Consider the following 16,942-nt stretch of genomic DNA (forward strand, 5'->3'; position numbering starts at 1 on the left):
TCATCCTGTTGCTCTCTTCCTCTCTAACTGCTTTATACTGTAGCTCATGTTGTACTACAAACATGACAGTCTTGTGACACTGTACTTCCACTGAAACATATGCCCAATGTAGAGCTATTATCATTAAAGTTATGGTTCACCCAAAAATGAACATTCTGTCATAATTTCCACATCCTCATGTGTACTCCAATAACGTATGACTTTCTTATGAAGAATACAAAAATAGATGAATTTAATTAATGTGCTGGTCCTTTACCAATACAATGACAGATTATAGTGACTCACTTAAAAGTACTGTAAAAGTATAAAGGGATAGTTCACCCAAAAATGAAAATTCTCTCATCATTTACTCACCCTCATGCCATCCCAGATGTGTATGACTTTCTTTCTTCTGTAGAACATAAATTAAGAAAAATATCTCAGCTCTGTTGATTCTCACAATGCAACTGAATGGAGACCAAAACTGAGATTACTTCAGTGGTTTAATCCATGTCTTCAGAAGAGATATGATAGGTGTGAGTGTGAAACAGATCAATATTTAAGTCATTTTTTACAACAAATTCTCCTCCCTGCCCAGCTGGTGGCAATATGCATGAATAATATGATTCACCAAAAACAAAAGAAGAAAAATGTGGAAGCGAATGTAGAGATTTATAGTAACCAAAACCATTTGCTTGCATTGTAATAATGTTTTTTTTTTTTGGGGGGGGGGGGGGGTAAACTATTCCATAAATGAAAACAACTTTGTTAACTGAAATAAAAATAAAAGCAACATAAATTATACATAACATTAACAACATCAAACTGAAACTAAACTAATGCATTTTCTTAATTTCAACTAAAATAAATGATAGTAACCATGAATTTATAGTAGTTTTTGATACACATTATGAACTTGATACCTTTACAACCTACCTTCATTTAACATGAAAATGTCACTAGATAGAAATTTAATGGCATTAAAAATATTTAAATTAAATCAGTTAACACATATAACTTTGGTAGCCCTAACATGAAATTAAATTAAAGTTCAAATTGAAAAAACAGTTGAAGTCAAAAGTTTACATACACCTTAGCCAAATTCCATTTTGCACAATTCACAAATAGAAAACATTCCCTGTCTTAGTTCAGTTAGGATCACTACTTTATTTTAAGAATGTGAAATGTCGGAGGCCTGGGTAGCTCAGTGAGTAAAAACGCTGACTACCACACCTGGAGTCGCGAGTTTGAATCCAGGGCGTGCTGAGTGACTCCAGTCAGGTTTCCTAAGCAAGCAAATTGGCCCGGTTGCTAGGGAGGGTAGAGTCACATGGGGTAACCTCCTTGTGGTCGCTATAATGTGGTTCGCTCTCGGTGGATTTTATTTCTTTCATCACATTCCCAGTGGGTCAGAAGTTTACATATACTTTGTTAGTATTTGGTAGCATTGCCTTTAAATTATTTAACTTGGGTCAAATGTTTTGGGTAGCCTTCCACAAACTTCTCACAATAAGTTGCTGGAATTTTGGCCCATTCCTCCAGACAGAACTGATGTAATCAAGTCTGGTTTGTAGGCCTCCTTGATTGCACACGCTTTTTCAGTTATGCCCACAAGTTTTCTATCGGATTGAGGTCAGGGCTTTGTGATGGCCACTCCAATACCTTGCCTTTGTTGTCCTTAAGCCATTTTGCCACAACTTTGGAGGTATGTTTGGGGTCATTGTCCATTTGGAAGACCCATTTGCGACCAAGCTTTAACTTCCTGGCTGATGTCTTGAGATGTTGCTACAAGATATCCACATAATTTTCCTTCCTCATGATGCCATCTATTTTGTGAAGTGCACCAGTCCCTCCTGCAACAAAGCACCCCTAAAACATGATGCTGCCACCCCCATGCTTCACGGTTGGGATGGTGATCTTCAGCTTGCAAGCCTCACCCTTTTTCCTCCAAACATAACGATGGTCATTATGGCCAAACAGTTCAGTTTTTTTCTCATTAGACCAGAGGAAATTTCTCCAAAAAGTAAGATCTTTGTTCCCATGTGCACTTGCAAACTGTAGTCTGTCTTTTTTTTTGGCGGTTTTGGAGCAGTGGCTTCTTCCTTGCTGAGCAGCCTTTCAGGTTATGTAGATATAGGACTCGTTTTACTGTGGATATAGATACTTGTTTCCTCCAGCATCTTCACAAGGTCCTTTGCTGTTGTTCTTTGATTGATATGCACTTTTCGCACCAAACTACATTCATCTCTAGGAGACAGAATGCATCTCCTTCCTGAGCGGTATGATGGCTGCGTGGTCCCATGGTGTTTATACTTGCGTACTATTGTTTGTACAGATGAACATGGTACCTTCAGGCATTTGGAAATTGCTCCCAAGGATGAACCAGACTTCTGGTGGTTCACAATTGTTTTTCTGAGGTCTTGGCTGATTTCTTTTGATTTTCCCATATTGTTGAAGTAGACATTAAAATACATCCACAGATACATCTCCAATTCAGTACACCTCCTATCAGAAGCTAATTGGTTAATTGTCTTAAGGCTTGAAATCCTTTTCTGGAATTTTCCAAGCTGCTTAAAGGCACAGTTAACTTAGTGTATGTAAACTTCTGACCCACTGGAATTGTGATTTAGTCAATTCAAAGTGAAACAATCTGTCTGTAAACAGTTGTTGGAAATATTACTCATGACATTCACAAAGTAGATGTCCTAAACAACTTGCCAAAACTATAGTTTGCTAATATTAAATCTGTGGAGTGGTTAAAAAATGAGTTTTAATGACTTCAACTGTATATTAAAAATACAAATCTATAATAACCCTGGCCCATTATTCTACGTTTCTTTTTTCAGTCTATTGTTTTCTTTTGCACTTCATGTGTGAGCATCTTTGAGTGTGGCTATGTTTGTGTATGTGTGTGTGTGTGTAAGTAATGTCTCTGCCCGAGTTGATGTATGATGATGCTGCTGGACTAAACAAATAGAGGTGGATCGATGCTGTAAACACTGTAGAGTGCAGCGGTAAATATACGCAGCTGGACAGCACGCAGCGCAGAGAGGTATTGGGGAGAGAGAAAGAGAAGGGGGATGGATGGATGAGGGAAAGACGAGTGGGAGTGTGACAATTACTGACGTTGGGCTGCTGGGAGCTCCTAGCACAATTGGGGCAAAAGGGGGAGATTGAGGACATGCCACAGATATATGACACATGACGAGAGGAGGGACATAAGCTATTGAGAGGACAGATGGATAAATGTTGTAGACAGAAGGTAGACAGAAAATGAGGACAATGGAAATGGACACACTGGTTACGCTTGAACGGAGTGTACTGTAGAGTTCAAAAGTCTGAAACCACTAGTGAAAATTATTGTATTTTTATTTAATTGTTTTTCATTATAAATTAAATTATCAGCACACAACTTTTTTTATTGAGAAGTAAAAAATGTACATTCCAGAATGTTCTTTGTATTTGGTATGTTCCCGTTTTCCTTTAATAACAATATGCACTTGAGTTGGAATGAACTACACGATTGCTTCAGCAAAACCTAATGATTCATGTTATTCAGCATGATTTGACAACGTTTCAAAAAGCATCTTGTGTACTTCAATGGAAGCAAGGAGATCTGACTTTTTGAACTAAGGAGTTAATATTGCCTATGCAAATTTGCTTTTTAATTAGTGACCTAGAAACAGTACAGTATCTAAAATATTTCTTATGCATTTTACATTTAAAAAGTCCAAAACTTTTCCATTTTCAACGTGGACTCCCCACTGTAAATGGGAGAAGGAATATTGAGATACACGATGCAGGATTAAGACACGTGGGGCTTAAGAAGTTGATGAACAGACAGGTGGCAAGACGAGAACAACAAACAAAGAGTGCAGAAAACATACGTGAAAAAAGGACGAGAACAAATCTCAAGTAAATAAAAGAACAAGTTTCCCCCGAAAGGTAAAAGGGAAGGATAGGGGACAGGAAGTTGATGTTATGAAAGAAATTTCACGTATTTTCTCAAATTTGGGGTTGACTTCTTTTTCATTTTAAATGTGTCCCTATCTTTCACAGTTGTCATTCACACCGTGGGCCCAATAGTCCAAGATTTGGTGGGGAAGAGAGAGGAACAAGCACTGAGAAACTGTTATTATAACTGCCTGCACACAGCGACTAAAAACCACCTGCGGACTGTGGTGAGGGCTTGATCCATACACACACACACACAGTGTGTGCAGCCAGTGGTGTTATCTTCAATGAAAACTAAAAGAAATTTTTTTATTAACTGGAATAATAAACAAACAAAAAAATTAAACTAAACTAAAATATATTTCCAGGACTCCAAAATGAACTTTATAATAATAACAAAAATGACCACAAATTGATTTGAGTTTGATTTTTTTTTTTTTTTTAAAGAACATTTAGTTATCTTATATATATATATATATATATATATATATATATATATATATATATATATATATATATATATATATATATGTATACATCGTTTATTAGTATATTATAAAACAATTTTTTTTTTTAAATATACAGCGATAACACTTGATGGCCCTGAGAAATATAACAGCATTTTAATCATATCAATTAAAGCATTAACTTAGAAAGCCCTAAACTACTTAAACTAATAAAAAGTATAACTAAAAGTATAACTAGACTGAAACTCAAATCATATGTAGCCATACCAATCATAACAGCCCACAACAATCTCACACTTGTAGATGCAGCATGCTAAATTTGACCCGCTCCTGTATGAGCACACATAAACACAGGAACATATAGTTAACACGTTAAACTCTCACCCTATAATACTCACGTCTCATAGCTGCATCATGGTTTAAGAACCAAAATGCCTCCAACCCAGTCATAACACAGTACGTGATTCACACTCCACTGATGCCCTTACAATTTTTATATGAATCTACTAAAACAGCTTAGAGCTGTTTCAGCTTTATTTCTTTCAGGGATTGATTTATAGATGACAGGTTACTGCATATATAAAAGATTTTAAAACAGTGCACCATCAAGGATAAACACACACAGGTACAGCTAAGATCTATTGTGACGGTTCTCAAGAAGGAGACTTGTTTGTCTTTTTTTCTTTATGTGACTGGTGTTCTTTATGGAAAAAAAAATAATTATCCCAATATCTTTTTGCCAAGTGTTATTTTTAAGAAATAGTTTACCCAAAAATGCTAATTCTGTCAATATTTATTCATCCTTATTTTTGTTCCAAACCTGGTATGATTTTCTTTCTTGCATGGAACACAAAATGAGTTATTTTGCAAAATGTCTTTGCCGCACTTTTCCATACTTTAAAAGCAAATGGGGTCACTGTAAATGACGATCACCGTAAATGACAATAAAAGCACCATAAAAGTAGTCCATACGACTTGTGTGTTCTATTTCAAGTCTCTGAATCCATTCAATTGCTTTGTGTCAGAGACCAAAAGCTCTCAAATCTCATTTGTGTACATGGCGCCCAAGTGCGTTTGTACGCAAAGGCGAATACGATTTGAGAGACTTTTATTATACTATTATGGTGATTATTATTTTTTATTTTTTTCATAGTTGGAGCTTACCATTCACTTTAATTTAATGGAAAAGAGAGGCCAGAACATTTAGCAAAATAACTCCTTTGTGTTCCATGAAAGAAAGAAGATCATAGAGGTTTGGAACAACATGGTTAGCATGCTGGCACCACAGCAGTAAATATCTTTAAAATCAGAAACAACTGACTTTGACTCACTCCATTAGTTTTCAATGTTTTGTTTTTAAGGCCCTTAATTCTGGGCCGCAAGTGGCTGGGTTTCATTATAAATGGATTGTATGCTTAATGGGTTGTAATTAATCAATTTACATTCACTCTCCCTTGTAAAAGCTATTTTTTGTTGTTGTTTTGGACAAATAGCTACAACTTTAAGTGCTTTGTAAACCTTAATTGTTTTTTATTATTATTATTATTATTATTATAACAGTACACATGTATATATTGAAGCATTTAGGAGTTTGTATATAGTAAATGTTATATATTTAAATTTTATACAGTAACGTGTGAATAATTGTTTTAAGTTGCTTTTACTGTTACTGTTTGTTTTTTTGTTTTTTATGTTCCTGTAGGCTTTTCCCTGCATCTCAACTGGAGTATATGGTAGGTGAAAAGTTTAGAGACCAAATTAATAAAAAAAAATTTTTGTCTTACATCAATGATTTATATTTTTTATACCTCCTCTATAGTCATTGACTATAAATGACTATATAATTGATTCGAGGTTTACGATTGGGTTGGTTGATTTAGAGTTTTCAATTCGACTTGTAAATGATTAAATAACGTTGATCATTTCTATGATTATTCATTAACAGCATTTATTAGCTGTCAGTGGTTCTCATTTTTATGATACACTCATCTTGCATCTTACTTCAGCACTCTATGGACTTTGGCTATGATGTGACCTCTGTGCTCACGGTGTGCTCTTATTTGTGGTTGTTTATGTAGTAGGAACCTCATTTGAGGAATTCTGGGAGTGGATATCACTTGCAGTAGCATGGGGGATTTTCAGATTAAGGGTGGGATTAGACGGTCAGATTAGGAGAGATTAGGTGTGAGAGCATGTCACTGTGATTATAATCCCCCTTCTTAGCTATACGTGTCGAGATTAAACTTAGAAATGAACCCAACAGCTTCAGTTCTTCAAAAACAACCACCATCAGGTTTTTTATATATATATATATATATATATAAGTCTTCATGCTAAGAATATGGTGCCATGTTTTTGCACATTTCTTAAAGTCAACATGAAATCATAATTGACTCCTTTTACTTTCATAAATCACATTCTTGGTCTTATTGTGCACGATTTATCACTACACAGTATTCCAAAACAAAAAAATATCTGTCTTTTTCATCTTTCATCAAACAAACAAAACAAAGTTGCTCCGCTTCTGAAACGGCTTTGATTTTCATCTGACTGACACAGCATGAGGCTGTGCGGGCAATTGGTTGATGTTAACTAATAGCAGCCAAATACTGTATTTATTTATTCATTTTTAAGGGTGCTGTTGTACTGTAGGTAGTGCAGCCTTTCTAAAATCTTGCCAATAGTTAATACAGTAATATTAATGTAATAAAGGTTACTTCAAATAATAGCAAATAATAACCATTTTGAAAAAGAAGCACTACCAATTGGGATATTTTGAAATGCTCCTGAGAGTGAAATTGACTTTCAGCCTCCATGTCTTGTCAAAAAGTCTCTAAAAGTGGGTGCCTGCAATGTTTTAGGAGTGGAGTAGTCCTCCGCAATCATCTGCAAACTCACATTCATGTCTGGCTCCATTCTTGTGCGCTCTTTTCATGATAAAATCAATTCCCAATGGATAAAATCGAGTACTGCCTAACATTTTAATTTCACATCTTCAATATTAAAATATTCTGTCTCACTCAGAAATGTCACATTACAGAAGTTAAATGGGTTGTGTGTACTGTTTCATGTTGACTTTCAGGATATGCTAACAAGGTGTGAACTTGTTGATCTACGACATCTCGTTGTCAATCATACAAATTACAGCACTACATTTGAAGTAATGTGTGTGTTAATTTGTGTAGGGGAGACTGGCTAGTTGTCAAACTATATCTGAGCTATATCTCTGTAAGGTTTTTAGTAAAAGTCTATTTACAAAATGTGTTTTCTCAAGCAGTGGTTTTGTATGTTGGTTTGAAACTTCCAGTTCAAAACCCTCTTAAATTAGAATATTTTTTGTGAGTTCTACCCACTAAACTTTGCAATAGTTTTTGAGTAAACAAGTAAACACAGTAAACCACACTGGCATACATTAAGTATCAACTATATAATATATATATATATATATATATATATATATATATATATATATATATATATATATATATATATGTATATTTTACATTTTTGCTGTTTTATTAATTGTTTTGTATTTCAGAATTATTTAACTATTTACATTTTGCTGAAAAGCCTATCCTAGGCAATTTAACGGCAGGCTCCATTGTGGCGACTTACCCCGTATAGTGTAAAAACATGCCCCCTGTTGTGTTCAATGAACTATATTATTCCTGCACAATAACAGTGAAGCTGTTCATAGTTTTTTTAGCCAAGGCTTAAAGGTTTGTGTCTATACAGAAGTTGACTTTCAGCAATAAACATACTCTGAGAAAATAAAAAGTATGACAACTAGCCCCAATCTCCCCAATCTGATGTGTTTTGTGTTCATGGGTTGCGTGATGTGTGTGATGCAGGATACCCTCCTGATCAAGCAGTCGAAGTTGCCCTGAAAACAGTGAGAGAATACCTGGAGGAAAACCATGAGAAGGTGTGTGTTTGTCTTTTCCCTATTGGTGTTCTTTTTTTGCCATTGTTGTTATTGTTCGATGAGTAACACACGCCGTGGCAAACAGATGGTGGCTGCATGGGGACATTCTTTTCTGAGTCAGCACACACAGTCATAACCTCACAGCTTTAATTGGTTCCTAACGGGGCTTTGACAGGCTGTGTAGAACAGCACAAAATCCACAAACACATATCCTGGCCTCTGTGAGTTAATGTGAGACCAGAGTAAATTTAACAGGAAATGAGCCATCAGGACATCTCCGACAAAACTTCTGCGTATCCCACAGTGTGGCCACATTCTTTCTCTTGTCCCTGGGCACATGTATGTGTTGCATTTTTTCCCTCTCTCATCTCTCACAGATCTGTCCTGAGCTTTCATCTCATTCTGAGCTGTGTGCTTATTCGCTCTTGTCTTCCTTTACGCCACAGACATGCGAAATGACAGAGACACCCTAATTACAGCACACTAATTAACCAGTGCCTTGCTGCCTGCTAACCCATCTGCACTCCTAACCCGCAGTGAGAGAGTGGGAGAGAGAGAGAGAGAGAGAGAGAGAGAGAGAGAGAGAGAGAAAAAACACTGTGACAGAGAGAGACTAAATGTATTTTATTTTACTTTATTTGATTGTGTTTTTTGTGTAAATGTATAGGATACAGTGTAAACTTATAAACCCTAAAGTTGTCATTACTGAAAAAAATCAAGTTGTCTTAATTAAGCATTAGTTGAAATGTCAAGTTTTGAGTTCATAACTCAAATATCTATGTTCCTTGAACCATAGACTTTATCCATAGATTTTTTTTTGTGTTAATAACTCAAAAGATTGAGTACAAAACTGAGGCTATGGGGAATACTTATTATCCCTTGCTCTTGAAATATTTAATTATGTTTCCTTGGTCAAAGGGAATTTATGGATGCATTTAAATAGTTCATAGTTAAAAAAAAATTAAGAGGTTTTTGCTTTTTTTTTTTTTTTTTTTTTTTTCAATTTGGAATGCCAAATTCCCAATGCGCTCTAAGTCCTTGTGGTGGTGTAGTGACTCGCCTCAATCCGGGTGGCGGAGGACGAATCTCTGTTGCCTCCACGTCTGAGACCGTCAATCCCTGCATCTTATCACGTGGCTTGTTGAGTGCATTACGCCATCCACTGCGGCATCCACGCACAACTCAACACGTGCCCCACCGAGAGCGAACCACATTATAGCGACCACAAGGAGGTTACCCCATGTGACTCTACCCTCCCTATTAACCGGGCCTATTTTGGTGCTTAGGAGACCTGGCTGGAGTCACTCAGCATGCCCTGGATTTGAACTCGCGACTCCAGGGGTGGTAGTCAGCGTATTTACTCGCTGAGCTACACAGGTTTTAGCTACACAGCTACCCCGGGTTTTAGCTCCTTTGTAGTTTTATTTATGTTTTTTTTGTTAAAATAGTTGTTTTGTGTGATGACACTATAAGGGTGATCTGTGCCTCCTTTGGTCAAGTTGGATCGTGTTAAAGGGAATGTTCAGCCAAAAATAAAATTTTCTCATCATTTACTCACCTTCATGCCATCCCTGATGTGTATGTCTTTCTTTCTTCTGCAGAACACAAATGAAGATTTTTAGAATAATATTTCAGCTCTGTAGGTCCATACAATTAAAGTGAATGGGTGCCAAACATTTGAAGCTCCAAAAATCACATAAAGTCAGCATAAAAGTAATCCATATGACTCCAGTGGTTTTATCCATGTCTTCAGGAGCGATATAATAGGTGTGGGTGAGAAACAGATCACTTTCACATTTTCTACTTGTGTGTTTGGTGATTCACATTCTTCATGCATAGCGCCCCCTACTGGGCAGGGAGAAGAATTTCTCTCCCGCACCTATTATATCACTTCTGAAGACATGGATTAACACTGGAGTCGTATGGATTACTTTTATGCTGCCTTTAAGTGCTTTTTGGAGCGTCAAAATTTTGGCACCCATTCACTTGCATTGTTTGGACCTACAGAGCTGAAATATTCTTCAAAAAATCATAATTTGTGTTCTGCAGAAGAAAGAAAGTCATTCACATCTGGGATGGCATGAGGGTGATTAAATGATGAGAGAATTAAAAATTTTGGGTGAACTATTTCTTTAACTCTATTTCAGTTCTCTTGTCAACTGAAATACAGGTTTATATGCATTTCTGTGGAGAATTAAGTTTATTTAATGATTGACCTAGAATCAATTATATAAATTTCCATATATATATATATTTTTAATTATTTATTTTGTAAATTTCGAACAGCCTATATCTATTTTTTTTATCATTTAAAACCTAGAAAACAATTTTTTTGTTAATTGTTTTGCTTGAAACGTGCTGTCTGTCTTTAAAATAAATGTTTCATGGTTTGATATTTTTAATCTAATGCAATGAAAATCATATATTTTAATAAAATTAAGTGTCTTAATACTTTCTGAGATCACTGTATAATGTTACTTATGCTTTTGCAATATACTGCTTTTTTACTAGAGAGATGGGTGATATCACTCTGTTTATTTCGATATGATACTAAGTATTTTCAAGACCAATTTTAATACCAACCCCTCTTTTAAGGATAAAAAGGTAATTATAGCCATTCTCACTATATTTTATAGTCACCATTTAATTTTTTTTTAGGCCTAAACTGCTAATTAACTGCTAATTAGCAGTTGCTGTTTATCGCTTATTAACAACAATTACAGAACATGAGCATCTGCACCTTTTAAGATGAGCGAAAAGAGAAATCGTCCTATCGTACACAACCATTTGCTAGCACAGTTCATTTTTCCCTTCCAAACTTATATTGCACATTGATTGTCATAATAAATGATAAAATCACTAGCTTAAAAAAAATACCGGATTAGGACTTCACAATTAATCAAAATAAAATCAAAATCGTGATATGGCCTCGTGCGATTTTTAGACTGCAACATAAGAGCTGCTGTTTTTAAAATATGTTATTTTAGCCTTTATATTCAAGCAGTAGCAGTATAAAATGTTAAATGTATATTATAATGCAGTTCAAACCGCAACAGAAGTATTTGTCAAAATAATTGCAATATGATTTTTTGACCAAATCATGCAGGCCTACTTAGGATCGATGTTTTTATGTGAGGATCAATCAACAACAGTATCAATAGTATCAACAAATCAAGATCGATCTACAGACACCTTTTTCTGAATCAGAAAGACAAAGCAAGACAGGATGAGTGAGCTAGAGGAGGAGACATTTAGCAGAAGGGAATGGAAAGAGACAAAAAATGACTGCTAGATAGGAAAGAGAGAAACATGAGAGAGAGAGCAATTTTTCAGTAGCAGATGAGGACGGCTAGCTGGATGCAATGATGTGTTACAGGAACATGATTAGAAGCAGGAACAGCCCACCTGCCCTCGCCACTGTTGTCATGGAGATGGAGGTTCTAGGATGCTGGCACGGAACACAGTGTATTCTTTTTTATGTTGTTGTTTGCCATGAAGCATTTGGGACTGGTGCTGGTGTTCTGTCAAGGACAGTAAGGTCATTGGCACAGAGCCTCTCCAGTTAGAAAGGCCCGGCTATTAGAATATGCTTAGCAACTGCACCCCTGAGTGGACCCTCTATCCACTGGGAGAACACTTGACTGAGAGGCTCAAGTGTTTAAAAAGGATAAATAAAGATTTTTAGTTAATATCCTGGGTTAAATAGAAGTTAATTTTAGTCACAGCATGGTTCAAGTCGAAATCATTTTCTGTGGCAATCAACAGCATGCTACAGATGCTACAATTAAGCAATATCACACAAGCAAGTGGAATGTTGCACTGAATATCAGCACAGTTTTTATTCAGCTGTAATCACGAAGCTGCAGATTTTAAAACAGATTTATGTTAATATTGACCAAACATTTAAGACAATATGGACTTTTTTTTTTTTTTTTTTACTGTATATTCCTTTTGCTCTATTCATGAAACCTAATTCCTGCTGTAGGTTAAGAGAGTACAGTAAGGATAAAACATCTTATTCTTTATATTGAAAGTTATTATATTTCATCATTAAGTCTATGAATGTTGTTTGTATTTGTGTCTGTGTAGTGCTGTCTCACTTTCTCTCTCTTTCTGTGCTGCACAAAAGCAAAATCATAGCTTGCGCTAGTCTGTGTTGATTTATTTTTCATTTATTTGTTTTATCTGCTGTCAGTTGGACCGGGTCATCTTCTGTGTGTTTCTGAAATCTGACAAAGAGCTGTACGAGAAGAGGATGTCTGCCTACTTCCCACAAGGTCTGTCAATCTCACACACACAAATACACTTTACAGTTACTTGAATCTAAGGCCTTTTTCAGTGACTACATCCAAACAGTATTCTTTGCTCTGTGTCCATTGGATCAGATTTAACTAAAAAAAAAAAAAAAATGTTTTTTACATTTTATGTTTAAATGTTGATTTCATTTTGTTAGACCGTTGTCCCCATTTATTTACTTAAGGCCATGCCCCTTAAGAGGAAGCTGTCATTTCTGATTAATAATCACCCTTGCTCTTATCATATTACCAATATAGTTCTGCTTGTAAATTTTTATACCCCTTGAAGAATCTGCAAGATGTTTATAATTTTTTTCTTAAATAAGAGGGATCATAAAAATTGCATTTTGTTTTTATTTTTTATTTTTTTTAGAACTACCCTGATGAAGCTATTTGACATAACAGATGTTTACATATATTGAGCAAGACAAAATAATAACTAAATTATGCAAATTATCCTGTTCAGAAGTTTTAAGATTGTGTGTTGCCTCCTGGGGCATCAATGACTGTTTGTAGCCTTTTGTGATGGTTGTGCATGAATCCTTAGCTTGTCATTGGTTGTAATGCTGTCTGCTGTTTTTGACAAAAAAAGCCTCCATATACTGTAAGTTGTTTGGTTTCCTTGCACGTTCGATCGACACTTTTGAGTTCCCCCTACAGTGGTTCATAATAATGTTTGATGTTTATGTCTAGCTTTAACACTCAGGACCTTTGAGGGACTCATGTCACAAAAAGCTTTAAACAGCCATTGATGCTAAAGGATGCAACACACAATAGTAGACCTGTTTAAGAGCTAAAAACAGTGACGAAATAATCTTAATATTGTATTTGGTAAAAATGCCTTTGGATTCTCCTCAACAATGAATAAATGAATTAGAATTTTTTTTACATTTAATTTGTTATATTACTTGTTTATATTTATATGACAGATATTATTTTTACCCCAACCCTGGTGCAAATAATAGTAGATACTATTTGCACCCATATTTAAGTACATACGATACGGGAATCACTGCAGTGTGTTTATCGTGTTTATTTAGAGTCCCACAGACACACTACAAAAACCCCTACCCCTAAACCTAACATACAGTAACCATAGTTTCACCATGGTATTTTGTAGTAAAATTATAGTAACCACAAAATTAACCATGGTTACTATATTACCACTTTATTACTGTAGTAACACCATGGTCATTAAAACGATGGTTTCTGCCAAAAAACATGGTTACTACAATATTACTAATACAGTAGTGATGCAATCTACACACAAGCAATGCCAAGCCGTGGGAGGGAACGAGTGCGATCAACAGCAACGCCTCCGGATCAAACCCTTCTTTGCACTCCCCAACATTCACAGTGACCAAATCACTGTGATAAAATAGACCTTTATATTAGTTATTATTTATTATTGTAAGTAGTATTAAAGGAAATAATAAGAGTGGAAAAAAAATGGGACAAAACACTGATTCGAACCACAGTGGCTAGGAAAACAGTACACATTCACACTGTCTTTAATCCTCACGCCACTTTAACAACACATATTGTTTAGTTTGTTGTATATTTCTGTGGTTCCACCAGACTATTGGGGTGCAAATAACTGAACTATGTGGCAGATGCTATTTACACCGGGGTGTAAATAGTCACTCTGTATTTTTTATATTGTAGATTTTGTAATGGTTACTAGGGCATCGCTAGGGTGGTACTTAGTGGTTGCTAGGGCATTACTAAATGGTTTCTAGATGGTTGCATACTGGCCCAAGTCAAAAGAGACCATCCCCAAGTTATGATGTCTTGATCACTACATATGTGTAGGCACCTTTTTTGCTCATTTTTTATCTTCCCATTGGATGTTTTTTATTCTGAAATATTTTTTTTATATGTTTTTTTTTTTATTTATTTATATTAGCCACAATTCTTTTTTTTTTTTTTCTCAAAACGGTACAGTGTGTAGGTATTCCAATTATCAGCTTGGAAGTTCCAGTTCAACATCCTGTGGGGCGTGGTCAGTTCAATTCAAATACCAACTCACGATCAATTCAGATTTTCTGAATTTTGCACAACCCTGGTCAATGTCAATGAATTTCTCACAAAAAAGAAGGGTTAAGAACTAAGGGAAGGGAAGTTTTGAACACGATAATTTGTGTAATTTCAGTTATTATTTTGACTATATACTTGGGTTTTGATATGCAGTAGGGCAGTACTTAATTAAAAACAAAGCAATTTATGACCACTCTTATAAAAAAAAAAAAAAAAAAAAGCTAAACATAAGATGACATAACAGCAGATTATGTAAACTGAAGAAATGGGTTGGTAAATTATGAGCATAACTGTACATTTCAAAGATTCAAAAACATTGCTTGTTTTCTCCACAAATCCTTATGTCTGTCCCGGTCCCTCCCACTTTAGCCTGCTGACCAGTCAGAGACATCATTTAGAGGACAGGTAACTGGTAGTCCCGACTGTGATGTCACTGCATTTGTGTTGTTTTTTCTATGGGACAGAGGGCACAAACGAATGCAATATAAAGTTATTATTTTCATTCAGCTGTTGATAGCCGGATGCTTGCATCTAGCACTGCTAACAAACTAACACTGACTACATTAGCATTTTAGTTAGATGCAGTGTTTAAATTGGTAAAGGAAATTAATTACAAAGCACCAGGCTGACTAATTTAGTATTTCATAGTACTCAATTTTATGTCTTTATTAAAATATTCACAAACATATCGACTCAAAACTTTTTTTTTTTCTTTTTTTTTTAAGTAACATATTGCATGGACAAACCTCAGTCTGATATTCACAGTTATGACATAATATTATTGAGATTTCACCCTGAGCTCCAAACATAAGTGTTAATGTAGGTGTCTGAAATGCTATATCTATAGTCATGAGTGTTCCTGTAGGCTATACAATATGTGTGCTCTCTCAGCTCTATTAGACTGTTTTTCTCTTGCAGGTTCACCACCAAAGAGCAAATTATGAGAAGATATCATAGTTGCTGTGGAAACACCACACAAGTTCAACCTGCTTCTCTGTCACATCTGTGTGTCTCGCATTTACCTGATGCTGCCCAGCAAACAACAATGACAACATCAATAACAGCTGCCTGACACTATCTGATTCATTAAAATCGCCAAGCAATATTACAGTAAAATTCAGTGATTGATATACATTTCCCAGTGGAGTCGTATTGCTATTGGATTGATAAAAGTGTCAGCTTACAAGTGAAATGTCTTAACAAAGCATTAACAGAAAAAAATGAATAAACAAATGTATAAAAATGTGCTTTGAGGTGGTTATTATTTGCGATTGATTCAGAAAGCATACCTGAGCCTTCATAAAACATTTACGTCTCAAATCCAGCATCTGATAAATCTACTTATGGCATAGTCAAGGGGTTTTCAAACTGAGGTCTGTGGGGCACAAGGGGGTGCTGTGGGTTCTGCTGAAAATGTAATTGAAAATAGGTGTAAAAATTTTTTATAGATAAATAAATATTCACCAAATTATTTTAAGTGTGTGTAAAAAAAAAAAAAAAAAAAAGTTAATATTTTCCAGAAAATATTTTAATAATTTCTTTTGACTTTAGAACAACAACAATTATTTAATTAATTACACAGGTAGTTGTTGGATGCTATGGCATTACTGCCTGACGCACCTCCTCCGGTGCCCTTAGGTCAGCTGCAGGGTCGTCAGCCGGGTACCACCGCTCAATAACGTTTCGCTCCTTTAAACCCGGAACTTCTCCTGGGGGCAGAGCAGTGGCAGGGACATCTTCCTGCCACCCCTTGCAGCTGGACCTCAGTTTAGGTGTTACTACCCCAACACTTCTCCTTTCTCCTCACCCAGAGCCAAAAGCTGCTCTTCTCTGCCTCTTCAGGCAGTTACTCCCATATCCCTCAGGAGGCAAACCGCTGATATTCCAACAAAGCTGCGGCATCCATCTTCTACCAGGTAGATGATGGTTCTCCAGCCAGACTCCTTGCACTCAGTGGCGAGATTTGAGTACTTCAGCCTCTTCCTCTCAAAGGCAGATTCTACTCCCTCCTTCCATGGGACAGTTAGCTCAATGAGGAGCACGGTCTTGGCGCCGCTGGACCACATCACTATGTCAGGGCAGAGACTTGTGTTGGTAATCTCCCTAGGGAACTGGAGCTTCCTGCCGAGATCGACTCTCATTCTCCAGTCCTGGGTGAAAGGAACTATGCTTGGTGGAACCCTTGGTGTGGCACTTGCATTGCCCCCACCTTGTCTGACAAATTGGATGTTATGACACACTGGTGGAGGGTGACCTCTACTCATGTCCTGTCTGTGCTCCTCCAG

General features: G+C 36.1%; 1 protein-coding gene across 3 annotated transcripts in view; it reads left to right on the plus strand.

Annotated features, from left to right (window-relative positions):
* LOC127418410 (ADP-ribose glycohydrolase MACROD1-like) overlaps positions 1-15,904 on the plus strand; it is a 91,371-nt gene extending 75,467 nt beyond the window's left edge. For 2 of the 3 annotated variants that reach the window (XM_051659070.1, XM_051659067.1), the window contains 5 exons: positions 4,039-4,160; positions 6,103-6,133; positions 8,252-8,325; positions 12,521-12,602; positions 15,576-15,904. In XM_051659070.1, the coding sequence (XP_051515030.1) occupies positions 4,039-4,160; positions 6,103-6,133; positions 8,252-8,325; positions 12,521-12,602; positions 15,576-15,601 (335 nt within the window). In that variant the 3' untranslated portion in view covers positions 15,602-15,904. Of the gene's footprint in view, positions 1-4,038; positions 4,161-6,102; positions 6,134-8,251; positions 8,326-12,520; positions 12,603-15,026; positions 15,063-15,575 lie in introns of all 3 variants that reach the window. The other variant, XM_051659068.1, reaches the window with a different exon arrangement.
* Positions 15,905-16,942: the final 1,038 nt, after the last annotated feature.

The sequence above is a fragment of the Myxocyprinus asiaticus genome, chromosome 27, assembly GCF_019703515.2.
Source record: "Myxocyprinus asiaticus isolate MX2 ecotype Aquarium Trade chromosome 27, UBuf_Myxa_2, whole genome shotgun sequence".
Lineage (NCBI taxonomy): Eukaryota > Metazoa > Chordata > Actinopteri > Cypriniformes > Catostomidae > Myxocyprinus > Myxocyprinus asiaticus.